Source organism: Porites lutea, chromosome 2 (assembly GCF_958299795.1).
Source record: "Porites lutea chromosome 2, jaPorLute2.1, whole genome shotgun sequence".
Lineage (NCBI taxonomy): Eukaryota > Metazoa > Cnidaria > Anthozoa > Scleractinia > Poritidae > Porites > Porites lutea.
The window spans coordinates 922,501-944,414 of record NC_133202.1 but is presented as its reverse complement, the minus strand read 5'-3'; the positions used below and the strand labels follow the sequence as shown (position 1 = coordinate 944,414).

The following is a 21,914-nucleotide window of genomic DNA, read 5'->3' as shown; positions in this document are numbered from 1 at the left end:
AAAACTCAGGTTACACCATTATTCCCAGCAAGAATTGAACCACCTAGTAATTCAAGTCTGTCTAGAAGTTGAAGTGGATTGTTAAAGTAAATACCTTCCCCTACCTTATATTTAAGAGATCTTAAATAATCTTTCATAGTATTTCTATATTTCATTAGTGTTCCTTTTTGCATTTTTTTAATTTTAGTATCAGCTTCATACACTGGAGATGGATTTTTAGCTTTATTTCTACCACTAATTTCACCAGTTAACTGTTTTATATTACCTTTTAATTTTTCTAAATTTAGATCTAAATCTTCTGGATTAATTTCAAAAAAATCATTTGGTCTTGGGTATCCATATTCTTTTAATATCTTTAAATCTATTCCTTCAAAGTTTTTTTCTAAATTTAAATATCTATCCTCTGGAGGAGTGTGTTGTGGCACCCAATTTTCATTCCAACCTGTTACATTATCATAATCACCCCAATATTCATTGGGATATGGTAATTCCCTCATATCAGCTAATCGGTTGAACTGTTCAAAACCTTGAGTAAGAGCAAGTTGATTTTTTTTAAGTTGAGCTATAGTTTCGTTTTGCTGCTCATCAATACTTTTTTTAATACTATCTTGGGACTTAATAAGTGGTTTAAACGTCTCTTTAAATCCCTCTCTCATATCTTGTTTTTGCCATTTTGTTGTTTTTATAACATCTCTCACCTGTCGAGTCAAAGCATCGGCTTCAATTTTATTTCTTGCAAGTTTTTTGTATTCTTCAATATCCATTTTATCTATTGATTAAATAAAAATGGAAATACCAAACTATGATAGTACCGATGACATTGATAAAAAATATAAACAGTTATTTTCTTACATGCCATCAGACACATTTCGGATGTTAATCTGTGGAAACAGTGGAAGTGGTAAAACTAATTTGTTGTATCATATGTTAATTAAACCACTACTATATTATGATGAGATTTATCTTTACGCGCGTAATCTAGAACAGGATAAGTATCAAAATCTAATTCAAAAAATGAGGGAGTTGAGTAGTAAACTGGGGTATGAAATACTTCATGTAAGTAATGATGAAATAATACCAGTGTCAGAAATGGATTACGAAGACAACCAAAAACTTGTGATATTTGATGACTATGTTTGTGAACGCAACCAAAGACAACTGATTGATTATTTCATTCAAGGTCGACATAAGAATTGTTCGGTGGTGTATCTCAGTCAATCGTTTTATAAAACACCAAAGGACATTCGGCTGAATTGTTCTCATTACTGTTTATACGAATTTCCATCATCTAGGGAAGCAAATAGAATATCATCTGAGTTAGGAGTTAATAAAGAAGATTACCACGCAGCAACTAAAAAACCGTATTCATTTTTATACGTTGATAAACCAAGAAAACGTATTGCAAAAAAATTTACTGGTAATCTAACCAATAATTAAAATGGGAATATTTAACGAACATTCTGCTAATCATCCCTTTGCTAAGGGAATACAAGGAGCACCAGGAGTAGGATTTAATCTCACTTCAAGTGGGGATTATGATATGATAAATAAAAAACTAAGAAATGTTGGTGCACCTATTGCTAATACTGATGCTACAAACAAAAAATATGTAGATGATACGCTTTTATTAAATAATGTGGCTATGAGTAATTATTTGAAAAAAGATGGTACTGTTGCAATGACTGGTAACTTAAATCTTAACAACAATAAAATAGTTGGCCTTGCTACTCCAGTGTCAAACACAGATGCTGCAACTAAAAAATATGTGGATGATAATGCTGGAAGTCCAGATTTGAGTGATTACTTGGAAAAAGATGGTACTGTTGCAATGACTGGTAACCTTAATGTTGGTAGTAATAAAATAGTTAACCTCAGTGACCCAACCACAGATCAACAAGCTGCTAATCGCGGATGGGTTCGTAAACAAATAGAAAGATTTGATCATCATTCTGGAGAAGGAACAAGTGGTGTATTTACTATAACAAATCCAGCTGCGCCCACGACTTTGTATCTACAATATATCTCAGGTTCATCATTTGATGATTTTGTTTTTACAACATCAGCACCTGGTCAACCTCTTGTAGGATGGACACCAACTGCTAACACATACATTAACAAAATAGAATTTCAATTTGGTTCGCGAAATATAAACGTTGACTTTTTGTGGTTTATTCCCAGAGATGACTCCCATTCCAATTCTAATTTTTGGGTAAGTGGAAATCGAACTGGCACTTGGTCATTAAATATTCACAAGTCTTGGAATTATAATATGTCAGGAGTAAAACTAAGAACCCATAACAATTCAAATCACACAGCTATCACTTGTCGGCTATTCACTGATCTACCAAAAGCAATAACCAAACCACTTAAGAAAATAGAAATCAACACACCTAAAATTGTAATAAGTGGGGTTGTAAAAGCTGATGTCAACCTTGATGGTAATTCAATAAAGAATCTGGGTGTACCAACCCAAGACAATGAAGCAGCAACCAAAGGTTATGTCGACAATCTAGTTCATCATACTGCAGTTCAACCAAGTCATTATAAAGATGAGTTTGCTTATCTCATGTCAAGTGGGTCTCAATGGACTGATGAAATAGATGGAGGAGTTAGTTTTGTTATAAGAAGTATAGGAAACTTAACTCCTTCTAAAGTTAATTTTCATGACTATAACCACAAAGTTATTTACATGTCTATAATCAAAAATTCTCAAGGTAAATGAGTTTATTTGCTCGCAAATAAAAAAATTTATGTCACCTACACAATAATATGTAGTTATTTACACAGTTTAATGTAGGGTTGAGGTGGTTGTTTTTGTGACCTGATAATGTTCGTCGACATGTACAGGTGATTCTCTTGACCTTTGCTTCTTACTATATAATAGGTAAAAGGTACAGTCATGTAAAGTATCGATCACAAGATAATCAGGAGATCTCAGGGACCACTTATATCCCTGGAACACGTTCAGTAAAATTACTGTAGTCCTCGTTCCGTACATTTACTCAACATGTGCAGTAATTTTACTCTCCACGTTTTCAGTAAAATTACACAATCGCATGATCGTTTTTCTCGAGGAGTTATAAGGTGTGAACAACTTCGATTCCACTCACAATTTGCAAGCTCAATCTTCGGACGTTCAAGAAATCAAGCCTACGGCAAAGTTAAGTACTTTCCTTTTACTTCTGTCCCCTTCCTCTTTTCTATGCCATGGAACAAAATTGTAAAGTTTTGATAATGGGACATTCCTTCGTGAAACGTTTTCATTATTTCCTAAAGCAGCGCCGTGACAAACGGACGCTAGCTAATTTGAATTTGTCATCTATAGAAATCTGTTTTTCTGGGATTGGGGGAAGAACTGTCGCTAAACTTCGTTCCTTCGATTTAGGGCGCGTCAGAGCCTTTCAGCCTCATGTAGTTATTTTAGAGATAGGTTCTAATGACCTCTGTGAGGCCGGGCAACGCCCAGAAACTATTGGCTCAAACATCGAGGACTTTGTCCGCATGTTACACGGGCAGTTTAATGTGAAGTTTGTGGTGGTTTGCCAAATTCTTAATAGAGCGACAGCCCCTTCGCAACATCCCGACTACAATTTGGGTGTTCAGGTCTTGAACAATTACCTTAAAGTTGTCTTGGAGCCCCTGTCTTATGCCGAGTTTTGGAACCACAAAGGCCTACGAAGACCAAGCATCCCCATGTTACTGCGGGATGGCGTTCATTTAAACGACCGGGGCAATTATGCTTTATATCGTAGTTACAGAGGGGCGATTTTGTTTGCATTAAAGAAACTTTTTTCCCTAGCTCAGAGGACCTGACTGGTTCGAACACGTCAGATCGCACAGGCATTCACCTTTCTTTGTTTTTGTGTACTCTTTTGAGTTTATATTGATATGTTTTAAGGTATATATACCTTATTTCCGGAACTTTTAGCATGTTCATTGCGGCATCTCATTTTACTGGGTTTGCCAAACATGTTGCCGATTTGTTGTTTGCCTGCTTATCCACATTTATCTCTGTTTAAGTGAATGACCTGGCGATCAACTTTCTTGGTCCGCTATCCCATTCCACCCTCTTTGCCTATGGTCGCTAGCTCCTTTATTTCGCATTTGTAACATTCGTTTATCAGGGCCAGTTTCTTAGTCGTTCGAAAGGTTTTGTCTGTTACTTTTAGGGCACTACTCGGATCCGCCAGAATGATGACTCGTGGAAAACAACGCCTGAGTAAAGGAACAAGCGCTACACAAGGCAAAGCCACCAGCGTTGGTGCTAAAAGGTCTAGTTCCACCCGTTCTGTCCCTTCTGTGGCACGCAAGCGATCACGACGAGTCCCTCCACACAACGGCCCTGTCCAAACACCCCATCTTGCAGACGCTACGCATCCAGCTGAACTCGAAAGGCAACCCCTCACGGGCAATTCCACCACTGCAGTGGATCGTCAAGACCTAACGACCTCATTGATCCCGTCGTCGGTCTCCATTCCGGATCTGACAAAGGCAGTGTCAGCCGCTGTGATAAAAAGTTTATCTGAGGCAGGCGTTATCCCGTCGGCGAACACTGTTCCAACCACAGAGCAGAATGCTGATCCAGCTGCTGCTGTACAGGAGTCAGTGGCAGCTGTTGTTCAGGATTTAACTGGTGAGGGCCATAATTTTCAATCAAATAATGATTCTGTAATTTCGGGCAGTCCCGATGCTAACAGTCGGCCTGGTACTATTCACAAGTTGATTTCCGTTCCCTTAGCGAGTAGGGTATCCGAAAAACTGCAATCTAAAATCTGGGCAAACGAATATGTCGATTTAGGTAGCCTTTTCGCAACGTTGCCCGGGGACCCCAAATACAATTTTACAATAAAAAATTTACCTGGGTCTTCAACGCCAACTGTTAGTCTCGAGCCTGTGCAAAACACCAAGCGCATAGCTACAATCGATCAGTGGACCTCTGCATTTCAAATTTTTGTTGCTATTTACACAGTGCGTTTTCCAGAAACGGCACCGGCCTTGATGAAGTATAGTGCGACGGTGCGTGATTTAGCGGCCAAAAATGCGCATTGGCGCTATTACGATGAGAATTTCCGCTATTTGCGGCAAAAATCCCTTTTTCCCTGGGATGAAATACAATGGGAATTGTGGTTGCAGGCGCACCACATGACCCGTAGTTCATTTCCAGCTTCTCCAGGAAACAACGCTAATAAACAATCGTCTCAGCCCTTTCCCAAAGGCTTTTGCTGGAAGTTTCATCAAGGCGAAAAATGTTTCGGCTGTAACTTCAAACATGAATGTTTCAAATGTGGGGCAACCCATCCGGCTTTTAGATGTCGAGGGACCAAACCCTCTGCCGCTACATCACGCCCCGCCTCGGCACATGCCGCTACCAACACCAATCAAAATAAGTAAATTAGAGTTTTATTTAGACGGCTATCCACCGGCGTCGAAGCGCTATCTACTAGATGGTTTCTTAAGAGGGTTTTCTCTTGATTACGTCGGACATCACGAGACGTCCTTCTGCAATAATTTGCTGTCAGCAATTCAAAATCCTTCAGCTGTCAATGAAAAACTTTCCAAGGAATTAAAATTAGGTAGAATAGCTGGACCTTTTTCTGAAAAGCCTTTTTCTTCATTGCGTTTATCGCCGTTAGGTTTAATCCCTAAGAAGGCGCCAGGGGAATTTCGCTTAATTCATCACTTATCTTTTCCTTATGGCACATCTGTCAATTCTCATATTCCTACGGAAGCATCTTCAGTTCGCTACGCATCAATCGACGATGCTATTAGGATTATTAGGCGCACAGGCAGGGGCTGTGCGCTTGCAAAGACAAATGTCAAAAATGCTTTTCGATTGATTCCGGTTAACCCAAATGATTACGACTTGCTTGGTATTTTTTGGCAAGATCACTTTTATTATGATAAGTGCTTGCCCATGGGCTGTTCCAGCTCGTGCAAGATTTTTGAGGCATTTAGCTCCGCGTTAGAATGGATTGCACGTTACAAATTGTCAACTCCGGGTATTCTACATATCTTAGACGATTTTCTCATCATTGAGCGTGATACAGTTACATGTTCGACAAAACTTTTATCGTTCTTAACAACTTGTGACGATTTAGGGGTTCCCATGGCGCCTGAAAAGACCGTTGGTCCTAGTACAGTTCTTTCTTTTGCGGGTATCGAACTTGATACTTGCAAGTTGGAAGCGAGGCTTCCTCAGGATAAGATAGACAAATGTACTAACATGATACAAGATTTCCTAAAGCGCAAGAAAGTCACTCTAAAAGACATGCAATCTCTAATAGGGTTGTTAAATTTTACCTGCTCAGTAGTTGTGCCTGGAAGAACATTTCTCCGAAGAATGATTAACCTCACAGTAGGCGTCAGGCGACCGATGTATATGATTCGCTTAACGAGCGCAGTAAAAGGCGATCTTCACTTGTGGTTGCAATTCCTTACACAGTTCAACGGCAAATCGTTCTTTTTAGATTTCGTTTGGCTTTCATCCGATATGATACACCTATACACTGATGCTTCAGGCTCATTAGGCTATGGCGCGGTTTTTGGTAGGAACTGGTTATATGGCGCTTGGCCCAAGCGTTGGAGCTCGCTTAATATAGTCATACTTGAAATGTTTCCGATTGTAATTAGTGTTGAAATATGGGCCAATAGGCTGGCCAATAAGTGTGTCACATTCCATACAGATAACCAAGCGCTTGTGGAGGTTATCAATAAGAAAACCACAAAAGATAAAAAACTGTTGGTTTTAGTCCGCTCCTTGGTTTTGTCATGTTTGAAGCATAACATACTTTTTAAGGCAGTTCATCTGCCCCGTATTTGTAACACAAGCGCTGACGCATTATCGCGTTTACAGGTAGACAAATTCAAGTCCCTCGACCAGTATGCAGCAGCCGAACCGACAATTGTTCCTCCACATCTGCTACCAGAGAACTGGCCGATATAACTAAAACACTTTTAGAGGCTAGCATCAGTAGCGCTTCAGTTAAAGCTTACAAAAGGCCCTGGGCACTATTTACCTCTTGGGCCCAGCAATTTTTAGGTGACATGCTTATTAAGCTACCCATTCAACCAGCTATTTTAGCTTTGTTTATTGCTCATTTGTACTCTTTGAAATACGCAGCGTCGTCCGTTACGTCTTATGTTTCTGCCATTAGTTACGTACATCAATTAGCTGCAGTGGATGATCCCACCAAAGCAGCCATTATAAATCAGCTCCTTAAGGGCTATAGGAAGTTAGCTCCCACTACAGATATTCGTTTGCCGATTACGTTACCAATCCTAAACAAGCTATTAGGATCGTTTCAACACACAGTCTCATCAGCATATCAAATACATTTGCTCTCAGCTATGTGTGCCATTGCATTTTTTGCATTTCTGCGAATAGGAGAAATAACAACAACTTCCGGTGAGAGCACTAATCTCATTAGAATAACTCAGTTAGATCGCTTAGTGGATAAGAAGGGAAACGTCAAAGCCCTTCAGCTTACTCTTATTAACTACAAACACAGTGACCCGGGACAGAATTTTGTTGTTTACATTTATCCTGAGTCCTTGTGCTGTCCTGTACAGTTGCTTTTGCAATATGTTTCACTTAGAGGTTATGCTCCGGGTCCCTTGTTTTGCTGGCCCGATGGGACGCCTATCACTAGGACATTTTTTGTCACGAAGCTTAAAGCTGCCCTGAAGTTTAACAACCTTGACTGTGCTCTTTACAAAGCTCATAGTTTCCGTATTGGAGCCGCTAGTTGGGCTACCGCTAAAGGTTTTTCTGACTCTCAAATTCGTTTACTAGGTCGCTGGAAATCAAACGCCTTTCCCAAATATATCAGAACGCCTAGTTTAGGTACGAATTTTACGTAAGCAAGCGTTTAGCTGTTAATATCCCGAAACACAAGCTGGCGCTGTGTTTATCATACCCTAAGTCTGCATTTATAAGTCAACAGCCTGCGGGTGGGGCCGGCCGCTGAAACAGCGTCCTGTGGCCTTTTATCGTGGCCCTCACCTTTGCTAGAGCTTAAATAAATTACTTTTAGTTTCTTATTTCTTGGATTTCTTAGTTATGTAAATAAAAGCGGCCATCTGGAATGGCCAGAATTTTAATCCCAACTGTTTGTTGCTATTTTTTATGCACTCTAGCAAACTAAGCTTGGCTGTTGACATTAAGTGCACTCGGAGTTGGTATTATTTTACCATATTCGTGAAAGGGGACATAAATATATTTATAAGATGGGAATTAATTTTTTTAGACTAGCTGTAAATACTGATTACACGTTGTGTTTAGAAATACTCAACACAGATTATAATCTTTGGAATAATAAAAATAAAATAAGTGTTGACAAAGGATAAGTGTGTAAAATAAGTGTTGACAAAGGAACTTCAACAGGATTGTCAATTGGAAATGTAGGTGTAAAAAAACTATCCCATAGGTACGCTGATCCAACAGGGAAAACACAAACTATGTACTACCATAGAATAATAGTTAATTTCCGAAAGTTGTTATCTGGGAATAAGTTCTTTCTTCACATTTTGGTTGATATTCTTCGTGGTGGATATAACTTGAATACATATCCGAGACAGTTTTTAGGGGTTTATATGATTGCTTATGGTATTATGGGGACATTTAGCAATATCGATCCAGTTAAAGTTTACGACTATCACACCGCATTTGATATTAAACCAACAGAAGTTAAGTATAATGTTGACATTAAAACAAATAATAAAAAAATACTAAATATTGCTCTCGATAGAAACAGTAACAATAGCGCTGCCACAGTTGCTATGGTTAATGAGTTAGTTGATTTTACATCAAATATTATTTACAGAAAATATTTTAAAGATTTTTTTGACTTTACTAACGCAAATAGTTACGTGATAAATAAACAAGGATCTGGAGTTGTTTTTAATGCTTTATCCTCTATTACAGGTAATTCTGCAAGAAATCTTACTTTTCCAAATAAAACAGTTGACATTATAAAAAAAGATGGATTGAATGTTAATGGTTATACTATTTCTTACTCACCTGTTACTGGTCATACAAGTTACACGTTATGTATTATTTTTAATCTTTGGAGAAATAGGAATTTTAGCATTACAAAAAAAGATATAAATAATAATCAACTTTTATTTTTATATTATCTTAATGTAAATAATACACTAAATTTACAAATTAGTAATACAAGAAAAAATATACCAATCCCAAGTAGTTTTAATGGAAAAAAAGTAGTTTTATGGTTAGCAGAAAATATTAGAACAAGTACTACAAAGGTTAAAATAAGTAACTACTCCGCAGAAATAGTTGCTTCAGTTGTTAGTCACTCAGCTAATCAAAAATTTGAGTTTTTAGATCAAGATGGAATAATCGAAAAATTTATGTATTCACCAAACTTTTACGACACTGACTCTGTAGAATATCACAAAATAATTCTTCAAGAAAAGTTAAATGGAACTTATGTATTATAGTGGAAGCTACTGCTCAATAATGTAAACAAAAGAATAAATGAAAAGAAATAGTAGTAAAAGAAAGAGTATTTTTGAATTTAATCATATTGATAAAGATTTATCAGAGGAACAATATAACACTATTTCTAATCTCTATAAACACTATCATAAAAAACATTGGTGCTATAAAAAATCTTATAAATCTTATAAATTTTTAGATAATTTTTTTACTATTACTAGTTTGTCTCTTATTGCTGTTAAGGCACTATTACAGGAGGATTAACACTAAATCCTATTATTCTTGGAGTAATAAATGGAGCAGGAGTAATTGTAGCTGGAATTACAAAAAAGAAAGATTTTAAGAAGAAGATAGAAACAACAAAGCTGGCTTATACTACTTATGAAAAAGTATTAGTAGAACTTCGATCAGCACTCAGAGGAGATGAGTGGAATAAACAAGAATTTATAGATCGTATTAAAATATTAGATGAAATGATAATTGATCAATGTCCATCAAGTGTGGATAACTTTGCGGAAAAATATAAAAATAAATTTAATATATAAAAAAATAACTAGTTTACCTTTTAGATAAATAGAGTAACCTGATGAATCCATACTCTACATTTTATTCCAAGTTTTTGATATTAGTACTATATCAAAAATTAAATGTTTTTTTCAATTCTGTGAATTACTTTGTGATGATTATTAAGAGTTTTCTTACTACAAAATGCTTTTGGGCAATATTTACAAAGAATACGTACACCATCCATATAATTATGTATAAATTTACTGATCTTATCATAATCATTACTCAAAATAAATGCGTAATCATTATTTCGGTACCTCTCTTTCATCTTTAGTTGAAATTCTGATACACAGTAATTGTTAGTTGGTGATTTGAATTCAATACAGAGACCTTTATATTCCCTGTGGTAATCTAGAATCATTAGATCTGGTTGTCCTCGTTGATATCCTTTTTTATAGGAATCTAGTCTTTTTTCCTCTGTATCTTGATTCTCTCCCAATCCAGCTACTAATATTGAATCTGGATAATAATTTCTAATTAGTTGTACAACTTTGTAATGTAGATCTGTCTCATTTTCTATTTTAAACATTTTATTATTAGGGTTATCAAACATTTTGTAAAAACCATATTTTCTTATCGAAGGTAGAACTTGTGAGGTAATCCAATGTTTGAACTTTTTAGCTGTTTCTAATTTAGAGGATAATACAAGGGAGTAGAAGCCTGATTCATTTATGTAAGTGCACATACTACCACATGGAGCCACCGTCCCCGTTTTGTGGACGCTGGTATGAGAAGTAAATATTTGTTGTTTATCCTCATTATCAACATGTCGTGATAATGCATCTCTTGTTTTACTATAGCCAAGTATCTCAGCTACATCTTTTCCAAGAAACCAGACATTTTGCTTTTTATCGATAAATGATTTTAACTCAATTCCTAAATCTTCATTTTTATAACTTTTCTCAATCATGTTTGTCATTTTATATTAAAATTATATTCTTAAAGTCTTTATTTTCAATATTTAGATAAATATTGAAAAAACTAATTCGTAAAATCCTGGTTCATTAATATAGTAAATAAAAGTTCAACCCCGTGATTCATGGGGTTGAACTTTTTTTATTTTATTACTTAAACCTGCTTCGGTGATTATTATACAATTTTGTTCTCCTCCAAGGGGGCCCTGAATTGGGGCCTCCTTTTTATATTTTTTACTCTAAACATAATATATAAAATGATTAGTACAATAGTGGAATATGTTAATCTTTACTTTCCAACTTATAAAACACCATTTTATCCGGATAACTTCATAAAAGCTTGTCTAGTTTATCAGTTTCTCTACGCAAAGTATTTTTCACAAAACCTAAAAATAGATCAAATTATTTATAGGTTGACAACATCAAGACACTACCTAAATTCTGATTCAAATATCATTACCAATCACCTGATATTCAGTCTCGCTTTTAGAGCTTTCTGGAAACATTATAGTATTGGAAGAGGATGTGTATATGCAATCAACTCACCTTTCAAAGAATGTGAAGTACTTGGTTATCTAACCGGAATTATTTATTGGTGCTTTCATAAAGGAATAATATAATTCTATAAATAAAATGGCAGCTGTTATTATAAGGCAAAAAGATTTAAATCATCTTGCTAAAACATTACTAAAAGAAATTTTTGAATTTTTACATGGTGAGTATATACTCTCAGAATTTAAAGAAATGAAAGAAATACAAAAAGAATTCCTAGAAAATCTTGCTTCAAATCATATTGATATGTTACACAGACAATTTAAAATAACAGAAGAAAAAAGAGAAGAATTAGTTGATCTAATGAAAATTAACGAAAATAGTTCAGAACTTGAAAAAAAATGTAAAGTTGAATATGTTTCAAAACTTGTAGAAGCTGCTATGAAAGATGGTGGTATTGATATAGAAGGAATATATCAAACTCTTATTAATTTAAAAATAGATTCGGAAATAAATGAAGATCTTTATTATGAAACAAAAGCATTTTTAGATATTTTTAGAGTATTTGAAAGTGGATATAGTTACTTAGAAGATTAAATTTTATATTTTTAAAAAATATAAAATTATTTACTGGTGCTTTCACAAATTAGTGATTTATAACTATCCCACCACTTTTCATAATTTTTTATATTTTGGGGTGATATCTTTAAATAAACTTGACTACTCTTTTCACAACCCATCTCCTCCAAAAGTTTTTTAATTAAATAAAAAATGTTTATCATTCTCTTTCTACAAAATTGCTTGTTTATTATTTTCATTACATGGTTATCTATTGACATTAGACGACTATATAATTCATTCTTTTCATCATCATTTAGATGTATTAATTTAGAAATTTGATCAACCTTTTTTTCATAATAATACTTTCTCTGATAAATACTCTTTTTTATAATGAAATCGATCGTATTCTTTTAGGTCAAAATAACCTAATACATGATCATTCATCGTTCCACACTCTTCACAAATATAATAACCATATTTAATAAAAAAATTTATACTTTGGCAGTTGCGACATTTATTTTTATTATCTATATTCTGTGGTGAATGAGTAAAAGAATGCAATATATCCAGATATTCTTTTATTTGATCTTCCGTGTACATTTATTAATTGTTATAAAATTTATCTTAAAGTTAATTTACCTAAGAGCTAAAGTATTTACCTTATTATCTAGTACTATCCTTTTGTCATCTTCACTACTTAACGCTATTTTGTTAACTTCTTTTGAATAAATTTCATGAGCTTCACTTCTTATAATTTTCATACTTCTCATTTGCTTTTCACCAGTAAATAAACACTCAAAGTAATGCTCAAAATCTATTCCCTTTGACACAACACTCTTCTTTACACCTTTACACTTTTTGGATGTATTACCATCATCAATTTTGAATGTATAAAGTTTTGGACGAAGACCGATAAACTTTGTGATTTGTTTTCCTGCTACTTCATCTTTAAACATACCTATTACTTTTTTGTTATATCCTGTTGGTATTCCAGAAGGATGATTTGATGGATAATCAGATGTGTCAAATCTATAATACACATCATTATATATATCTTTATAAAAATCATCTGTTTTAATTTGGTACATCAACGAGTCAGTATCTGTAAACAATAACTCAGCTTTGTCTTTATATTTTTCTTTAATATATTTATAATGAAAATTAAACATTAGCGTTTTTGACAAATCAAGTATTGCTTGACCAACATATACTGGTTTGTTAAAATACACTTCTGTACGCTTCATATGAACTGCAATAAGATTCTTATCAAATATTGTTGCTCTATCAAAGTTTGGTTTACTTGAAAGTTTAGCAGCTTTGACACGATCATCAATAAGAATTATATTCTGTCTTTTCCTTATGTTTTCTATTGTCTTTCCAAAAACTGAGTTATTCATTAATTTAAAAAAATCTTTCTCAAAACTGTTTTTAGCACACTTTCTTAATTCTGTATTTTTTCTTATATATGGCTCCATCCAAGAAGACTGATAAAATGATATTCCTCGATGAACAGCAGTAATCTTCATTCCCATTTCTAAATATTGTCTAAGATTTCTGTAATGCACAACATAGTTTTTTCGAGGTTTAAAATGACATATAAGTTTTTCAACACCATTAACTTTTATATTTTCAGGTGCAAGTGGATAGTCATTATGTGATTTCCATAGTTTGGATGGATATTCCAAATCAACTTCAAACATATATCCTTTCTTTCCATGATTTGACATACTATGATTTGCACCATCTACAATATCAATTACTTCTTGTTTTGTTATATTAGTTATCCATCTAAATCCATGTGTTGGAAGACTTTGAGTCATAGCCCAACCGTATAGATTGTTTGCATCAAGATATTGAATATAACTTGATGATTTATCAGGATTATAATCATCCATATATTTATTATTTGCTTCTGCGTAACGCTTTGATATATGAGTTATTCCACCACGAATACCACGCTCAATCATCATTAACATATCGTAATCATTTAATAACTCTAAATGCTGACCTGTCTCTTTGAGGCATGCATCCCAAGCTAGACCAGGAGATGTGTAATAATGTGCTGGATCTAGTAGGTTGTAATGGTGGAGGCAAGTTTTTCTAAAGTTTTCAAATACATCTGACAAAAGTAGGACATCAGACTTTAGGTAAAGATCATGATAATCTCTTATTGATTTACATTTGAATGTATTCCATACATTAATAGCATGTTGGTAATCATCATCTGCTATATCTTCATTATTTAGCTTTGAATAGAATTCCTCTTTTGGAGGTAATTGTGTTTCAAATAATTTTTCGAGTGATGAAACATAATCATATGGGTATACTCCTTTACGAGTTAGTAGATTTATATTTTTCTTAAATCTTTTTTTAGTATTATGAAAATCATCTGGTTGAAGATTTGAAACAAGATTGGCAAGTGATGTTTGAAGAAACTTGAATGAATCTATAAATCTTATTTCAAAATTTATTGGTTTGATAAAACCTGATAAATCTTTGTATTCACCAACCTTAATATATTTTGAAAATGAAATATACTTTTCTTCCGTAGATGGTATACAGTTGAGTTCACCTGGAATAGTAGCAAGTTGTTTAATAAACAAATGTGCGTCATAGCCTTGAAGATTGTGAATTATAACTGGTAATACTCTTGGTTTACGACAACGAAGATTACATTTGTTATGTGCTGCCCCGCGGTATTTACCTGTAAAGTGGCAATGATCTCTAACTTTATCACCGTTTAATAATCCACTACAAATATGACAAGTTGTAGCTTTAACAAATGATTTTTGTTCATCTCGTGAAAGTGATAGTTTTTTTGGATGGTGATAATATTTATTATAAATACTTTGTGTTACTTCTGCAATTTTGTTAACAAATATTAATGCTAAATCATCACTATCTTTGTTTTTGGTATAAGTAACTGGCACAAATGAATCTGTTATTCCTTTGATAAAATAACAAAATCCAGACGGTTCGTGTTTTTGATAATTGTAAGTGAAGGATTTATTTGGATCTGGACTGCAATTATTCATTGGTTTAGTAAAACATTCAAAATCTGCATAAACTACAAAAGGCATTGGAATTTGTTTTTCATAATTTTTGAAATATAGCATCGTTCCTTTTTCTGGCATTTTTACAAAAACTGTTTTATTGTTTGAACAGTATTTGATATGATTTTGTAGTAATTCAGGTTTGGTATAATGTGAAAAACACCTTTTGCAAATATGAAATGATTTGTTATGACTTTTAGTTTTTTGAGACTTAATAAAACGATTAAAATGTTTGATTAGTGTGTAATGTGAAGCTCCATCTTCTTCATACAAAAATAAATCTATTGTATTCAAACAATCTCTTTCTGCCATTCTCAAAGGATAAAAAACTCTGTTTTCATTAGCTGAAAAAACATTAATTCCTGGAATACTGGGATTAAGTCTCTCAAACTTGGAAATATCTTTTAATTTCATAGTAAAAGTAATTCCTTTAGTATTAAAAGAATTTTCATACTTCTCTAAATCTTTTAATTTTTGTTCATCTCTTTCTCTTGGATAAAGATATCTAAGTATACACCAAAGAAAGCATTTCTCATCTTTGTTTTGTATATTAACAATTGCTTTTTTGTTTGATATCCAATCTGGAAGTTTGATATAAGAAGACCCCTTTGCAGGATTAAACTCAACAGTATGGATTTCAAATTGTACCACTTCTTTAAAATACCATCCACTACCCTTTTCTAAATAATTTTCTTGTTGTTCTTCATTTTCATCTGTAAACTTATTAATTAATTCATCAACATCTGTTGATTCAATATAAGTATGAGTAAATGATGTAAAAAAAGCTTTATCTATTTCAAAATCTATAATTCCATCTTTACCAATTAATTGTTGCTCCATTAAACAAACCAAAAAAGTTTTAAATTTTATATTCCTATGTGATAAAAAAAACTTTTTTAGTTTATTTTTAATTTTAACAAAATATTGAATTGGTGTAAGTCCTTCTTCTCCTTTAATAACATATTTATTAGCAAATTTTTCAAGAGATGATTTCTCTCTTACAATTTCTTCTTCATGTTCTATAATAGCTCGCTCTAAAGCTTTACGAAAATAAAGAGGAGTATCTGATGGAATTTTTTTATTTTTTATACATTCCTCAAAATACTCCTCAAAAGTTTTAGGCTTCTTTTTCTTTTTCTTTTTATACTCTTTTTTGATATCAATACCTTGTCTTACTTTCTCTCTATCTTTTTGTAATCTCTTAATTTTTTTTATTAATCTCTTTCTCTCATCTAACTCACTATAATCTTTTTTGAGAGCTTCTTCTTCTTGTTTTATTATATGCCTAATTTGATCCAATGACATATTTTGAAATTCCTTATCTTGTATAAAGGGTACTGAACCCTGAAAACCGTTTTCTTGGTTAGACATGATGTCTTATAATACTAAGCTTATATTATAAGACATAATTTTTTAAGTTTTAATTATTCAGAATCACTATCAGATAAAGAAGTAAAGTCATACTCTTCACTATCACTATTCATAAATCTATTGTAAAGCTCAAAATAAGTAGGAAAATCAGGTTTTAACTGTGACTTAAACTTTTCAAAACTTTCACAAAATTCATCATACTTAATTTTATCATTTGGATCAAAATTAAAAACTGGAAAATTATCTTCATAATACGCGTAAAACACATCAGAGTAAATTTCTAAATCTTCTTCTAATCTATATATAAAATTAACATCTGTTTCTTTTAAACGTAAATGACTTATATCTTGTTGTAATCTCCCATTTTTTTGACCTCTTAAAAAACTATCAAAATATTTCTTTATTTTATTTGCGGATAAACTACTAAATTTTTTTCCTTCAGGAAAATAATCATTTTTTCTTTTAATAAATGATTCTATACTCTTATTTATTCCACGAATGTACAACCACTCTTTTTTATATTGTTGCGCATACTCAGGAATTTTATCATTTTTATTTTTAGATTTTAATTTTAAAACAATGTGCGCAGTTCCCACTTTCATTACTACTCAGAAGAGAACTAACATGTAGGCTTTTGTAAATTATGCTAGCATTTTTTTCGAGCATTTTAGTGAGGCAAAAGCATTGAGCACTATTCGAGCATTTTAGTGGCATTTTCCCCGGAAAATTAATTTTTCCGAGAAAATAAAATACAAATTAACTTTTTTCAGGAGCCCATGCCCCACGAGCTCCTGTGTTTTTAAAGAAAATGAAGACTAAAACTCAAAATTCACAAAAAACCTAATACAGCTGGCTTTTTTTGGCTGTATTTATGAACTTGTACACGTTGTCGTTGTTACTTGCAACACTTGCACGTTTTTGTAAGTGTAAACTTTGAAATTAATTTAAAAAACCGTTTGTATATTGAGCATTATTCGAGCATTTTAGTGACTTTTTTGGGGAGACCGAGCATTTTAGCGGGAAAAATGGAGCATTAAGGTGGAGCATTTTAGTGGGGAAGCGAAAGCATAATGTACAAAAGCCTACTAAGATGGCTAACAAGTTCCTGGAGAAAAGGATTTCTGCTGCCATGGAAGAGTTGAAAACAGTTACAAAACAAAGAGACTACCGGGCTACAAATCAAAATATCTACAGCTTCATGCGTCTCTTGAATCAGAATTCTCTTAAATAATGCAAAGAAGCAGGCAAGACCAGCTGACTGGTCAGTTTCTATGCCCTCCTGTCTGTGTCGTACTGTTTTTAGTAACTATCTGTTTTATTTCATTTGTACCCAAAATCTAAGAAGTAAGAGCTTGTTACTTGTCAATCGTTCTGGAAGTCCAGTGATTGTGACGGAATCCATTATTGAGTTTGTTGTTGTTTATACGCTGTGAGAATTAATTCTGCGTCTTGTGTTTAGCAACACTGAATGTGGAGCGAAGCAGAATTGAAACCATGGCCTCAATGGACCACAAAATAATCAGAGTCTGTCTCAACATCTTAAGCTTTTCAAAGACAACCAGGATTCTTCGTGCCGGGGGAACAATTTATTCCCAGTTAAAGCAAACTGAATTTTAACATCCAAGACTAGGCGCAAAACACATCAAAAGAGAACTTACAGAAACCAGAGATTTCTCTACATAAAAAATACGTGGCACTTAATTGTTGAATCGTATAGAGTCTTTATGAAAATCAATTTGTATATTAAAACTATTTCCCTCCGCTTCCGTTCTGCTGTTACATATACTTCCTCGTATCGCTCAGCTGAGCCGGAGTTACTTTTGTGGAGACAATCGTTTTCATTTAGTACTGAAGTAGTTCACTAAGTGTAGTTAACAGGTCAAGAGTTGGCTGAAAAAAGAGTTTATTTGCCTGCAAATAAAAATGTTTATGTCACCCAGTCACGCAATCATTAATGTTAGTTTACTAAGAGGGGCACTCTTTCCTAGTCACGCATTCAGCTTCAACATAGGTAATAGGCAGGGAAGGGGTGTAAGCAGGGTCCAAATTTGAAACAAAATAGTCAAGCATTTATCACAAGATTATCACGAGATCAATCGGAAATTTACTAGCCGGGAAATCACTAGCTGGGGAATTACTTGCCGCAATATTACTCGCTGTAAAACTACTAGTCACGAGCTCGGACACGTTAACCGGAAGTGGACTTTTCGCATTCCTGGGCAGTGTTTTTGCCCCAAATTTTCGGCAAAATGGCCTCTATAACTGTACAGACACTTGATACAAATTTGGTAGCGTCAAGACGTATTGAAGGAGAAGAGACCTCACTTCCGGTTAACTTTTGCGCTCAAAAACGTCTTTACTTAAAACTCCCATTGCAAGTGTAGAGTTGATGCCAGTGTCCACAGGAAAAACGGAAAATAGGATCTATTTACTGTTTTAATTTTCAACATTTTTTTTCTTCTTGCTCTGGCCACCTTTTCACGTACAAAAATAAAAATTTTGGACAGAATTTTAATTAAGAGCATCGCTGACCTAAACAATCACCTGGTATTTCAAGAACAATTAAGAGCGATGAAAGTTTCATTTCAGTTAGCTTATTTATAGGCCCTTGCACAGCTGGAAGAATAATTTACTTTGAGTCAAATTTCAACTGCACCTGCTGCATATTTAAGGTTAATAGGTTCGAAACCCCGATTTAAGCCTGACTTCGGTTTTAATAACCGTCTCTAGGAAAAGTTTTACAAGGAAAAATTATATACATATTAACAGCACTAACAGAAGGGATGTCAAACCCTAATTGGTGTTCACCTATTTTTTATTCACCATTTTTTAATATTTTAAAGGAAGAACTTAGTTCCCAGTCGTTTTGTTTTTAAAACGCTGTTTACATTGCTTGCATGTCTTCAAATAAGTATTGCTCAGTAGTCAATTTCGTGTCTAAGGCAGTACTTCTATAGAAACCAAGGAGCAAGCCATTTAAGTAGAGCTAACTATTGTAGAAAAAAGCTGGACTAGAAACAAGTGCTAGTTTTAAACAGAAAATAATTAAACATAAAACATATAAAGAAAACATAATCATTCACGGAAGTTTGCAGCGGGAGGGAGTTAATTGAAGATTGTTTTGTCTTATCGTTTATATATTCCGTTGAACTTTTAAAGTTAAATTTCCCGTATAGATAAAGTACTAACACGTAAAAAATAATGAACTTTTTACATGAAAACCTAGGGTAACGGTTATTTAAAAAATGGGCCTGTTAATAATTTGCCAATGTTTAAAGCCGGTGTTGCGTCTCAGTTGAAATGTTTAATATACCAGGACACATAGTTAGGCTGCCGGATTCCAACTCTGTATTCTCTGCTTTAAATTTTCGCTCAAACCAGGAGTTGTTTATCTGTAGTTTTAGTTCAAACATAGGAAATGCTTTTAAACAACAGACCACATTCGGTATAAAAATTCAGCTTAATGGAGAGTCTTGACGGACACAAACAAAGAAAATAAATAAGCACAATTATTTATAATTTTTTTCTGTTTCTGGTTCTCCAGGGCTCGCCATCGTGCTGAATTTTAATATATCGAAAGTGGGCTGTCGCAAATTGGCATGTTTGTTTAGAAAAGTCCCTTGAAGATGTATGTTAATTTAAAAGTATTTGCTATATTTTAACTTAGCTGTCCCAGTTGGCCTTATTACGCGAATATATATATTTTTAAGGATTAACAGCAGATATGAAGTTAGAAATTCTCTTAATAATACAGGTTTGTGTTATCTTTTTCATATTTCCAACTGCCATTTAGTCAGGTAAAAACATTTCCTACAAGGTGGTTATGCTAGCCCCCTTTTTTAACTTTTCTTTACAGAGTCTCCTAGCTGGTACAAAGGCAGCTATTAACTGTAAGTGTTAATATGTTTTTAGTGCGGTAGACAATTTGATTGGAATCCAAGCCAAAACTTGAAAAGTTTTCCTAGTATCGCCACTCTATTTCTGGAAGAGATTATTAGTATCATAGTTTTATGATCATTTTTGAATGAAATAATCCTGCAGTTTTATTTTCTTAACTTATACCCCAGTTAAGATGATCTCCTTAAATAATTTACAGGAGTTTGGTCCTTAAAAAAATTATAAAGCCCCTTAATGCTTCCGTTAAATTCGTTTTGTTTCATCACGAACGGTACAGACAACCTTTATTCCTGATTGAGGAGATCTTTTTTGTGTTGAAAGCCAGTTCAAATATACAAGTTTCTTATACCCTTTTACACGATTATACTTTACGATGGGTACTTTACGACATTACATATGACTAGCTGCTCGCAGTTGGCTTAGTAGTTCATCTGGCTACAGCAATGTACCTACATAGGGAGGGTACAAATCCCGTTAAAGGGTGAGTTTTAAATACTTTTAGGATTAAACAAACACGCAACTGTTTAAGATACGTGTGCATAACTGCAAGCCAGGGCCTTTTATGTTGAAATTTATGAATTTGACACATCCTTTTACTGAATGCATGATCTGCCAAAACCAAGCAAGAGGTCAGTGTTTGCCTGAAGCTGTGCACTGAATATGTCTCTTTCTACTGTCTGATGTTCGGTATAGGCTAAGTGGAAGTCAACATTGTTAACAGCTAGTGTTTGTATCATGACAGGATTAGGAGACAACGTCCTTCTTCTAACGGCTAATTTGACCCTTTGTTAAGGAAAACGAAAAAAGAAAATCACATGTTTAGTAAAAATATCAAAATCGGTGGAAACAATTGATTCTTTGAATATTCATTTTCAAAGAAATTCAGTTCTTCCGTCACAGGTACTACAGGTAAACCTGTCACAATTTTGACAAATTGTTCTCTTACAACAGCCGGCTTATTTACACAATATAGAAGAGAAGAGCAACCACATGGCCTACAACATAGCAGATGATTCTTTGGTTCCTTTACGTCTGCGATCCGTGACGACAAAACTTTTTTAGCCAATCCCAGCAATTCGTCTCTTGGTGGAAATTATCACTGTTTGTATTTTGATGAATTTAGTGACAAGGCTCGTTAAATTCAGACGAATTCATTTCAAAGATTCCCATTCAATTAAGATTCGATGGTTCTGGGACATATAAAATACGTTCTCCGTGTTCGCCTGACGAATAAAACGCAGGAAAAGATCGACTCCTGTAAAACGTTTGTAGAGCGCCTCAAATTCGACGTCGCTCAAACGACGCCTCGAATTCAATGCATACATAATGTTATGTCTAATAAGTTATTATAACGTACGGAAATTGAGCCGTTTGGCTGTTTAAACGCCGGTTTCCTTCAGTGCGTATGGGCACATGTTCGCTTTACCATCATTCTCAGGGCCCATCGCTTCTTTTGGTCGATTAAAACCGAAAGTCTCTGGGGACGAGAATGTTGATATAGCACCAATTTTGTTATTTCCCGCGTATAGTGGAAACAACATGGCTCTCTGCACAAAACTTTGACTCCGAGCTGATACCGGGAGCTGTGTTAAGATTTTTGAT

The 21,914-nt window shown here is 34.0% G+C and overlaps 1 protein-coding gene and 1 pseudogene across 1 annotated transcript; one reads left to right on the top strand and one right to left on the bottom strand.

Moving 5' to 3' along the window:
* The first annotated feature begins 5,898 nt into the window (after positions 1-5,898).
* Positions 5,899-10,002, top strand: LOC140929163 (uncharacterized; annotated as a pseudogene).
* A 1,266-nt stretch (positions 10,003-11,268) lies between these two features.
* Positions 11,269-16,415, bottom strand: LOC140929162 (uncharacterized). The gene is made up of 5 exons (XM_073379031.1): positions 16,136-16,415; positions 15,709-15,787; positions 14,564-14,742; positions 12,950-14,110; positions 11,269-11,324 (listed from the first exon to the last, which is right to left on the bottom strand). The coding sequence occupies exons 1-5, from the start codon at positions 16,413-16,415 to the stop codon at positions 11,269-11,271; spliced, it is 1,755 nt and encodes a 584-aa protein (XP_073235132.1).
* Between the last annotated feature and the right edge of the window lie 5,499 nt (positions 16,416-21,914).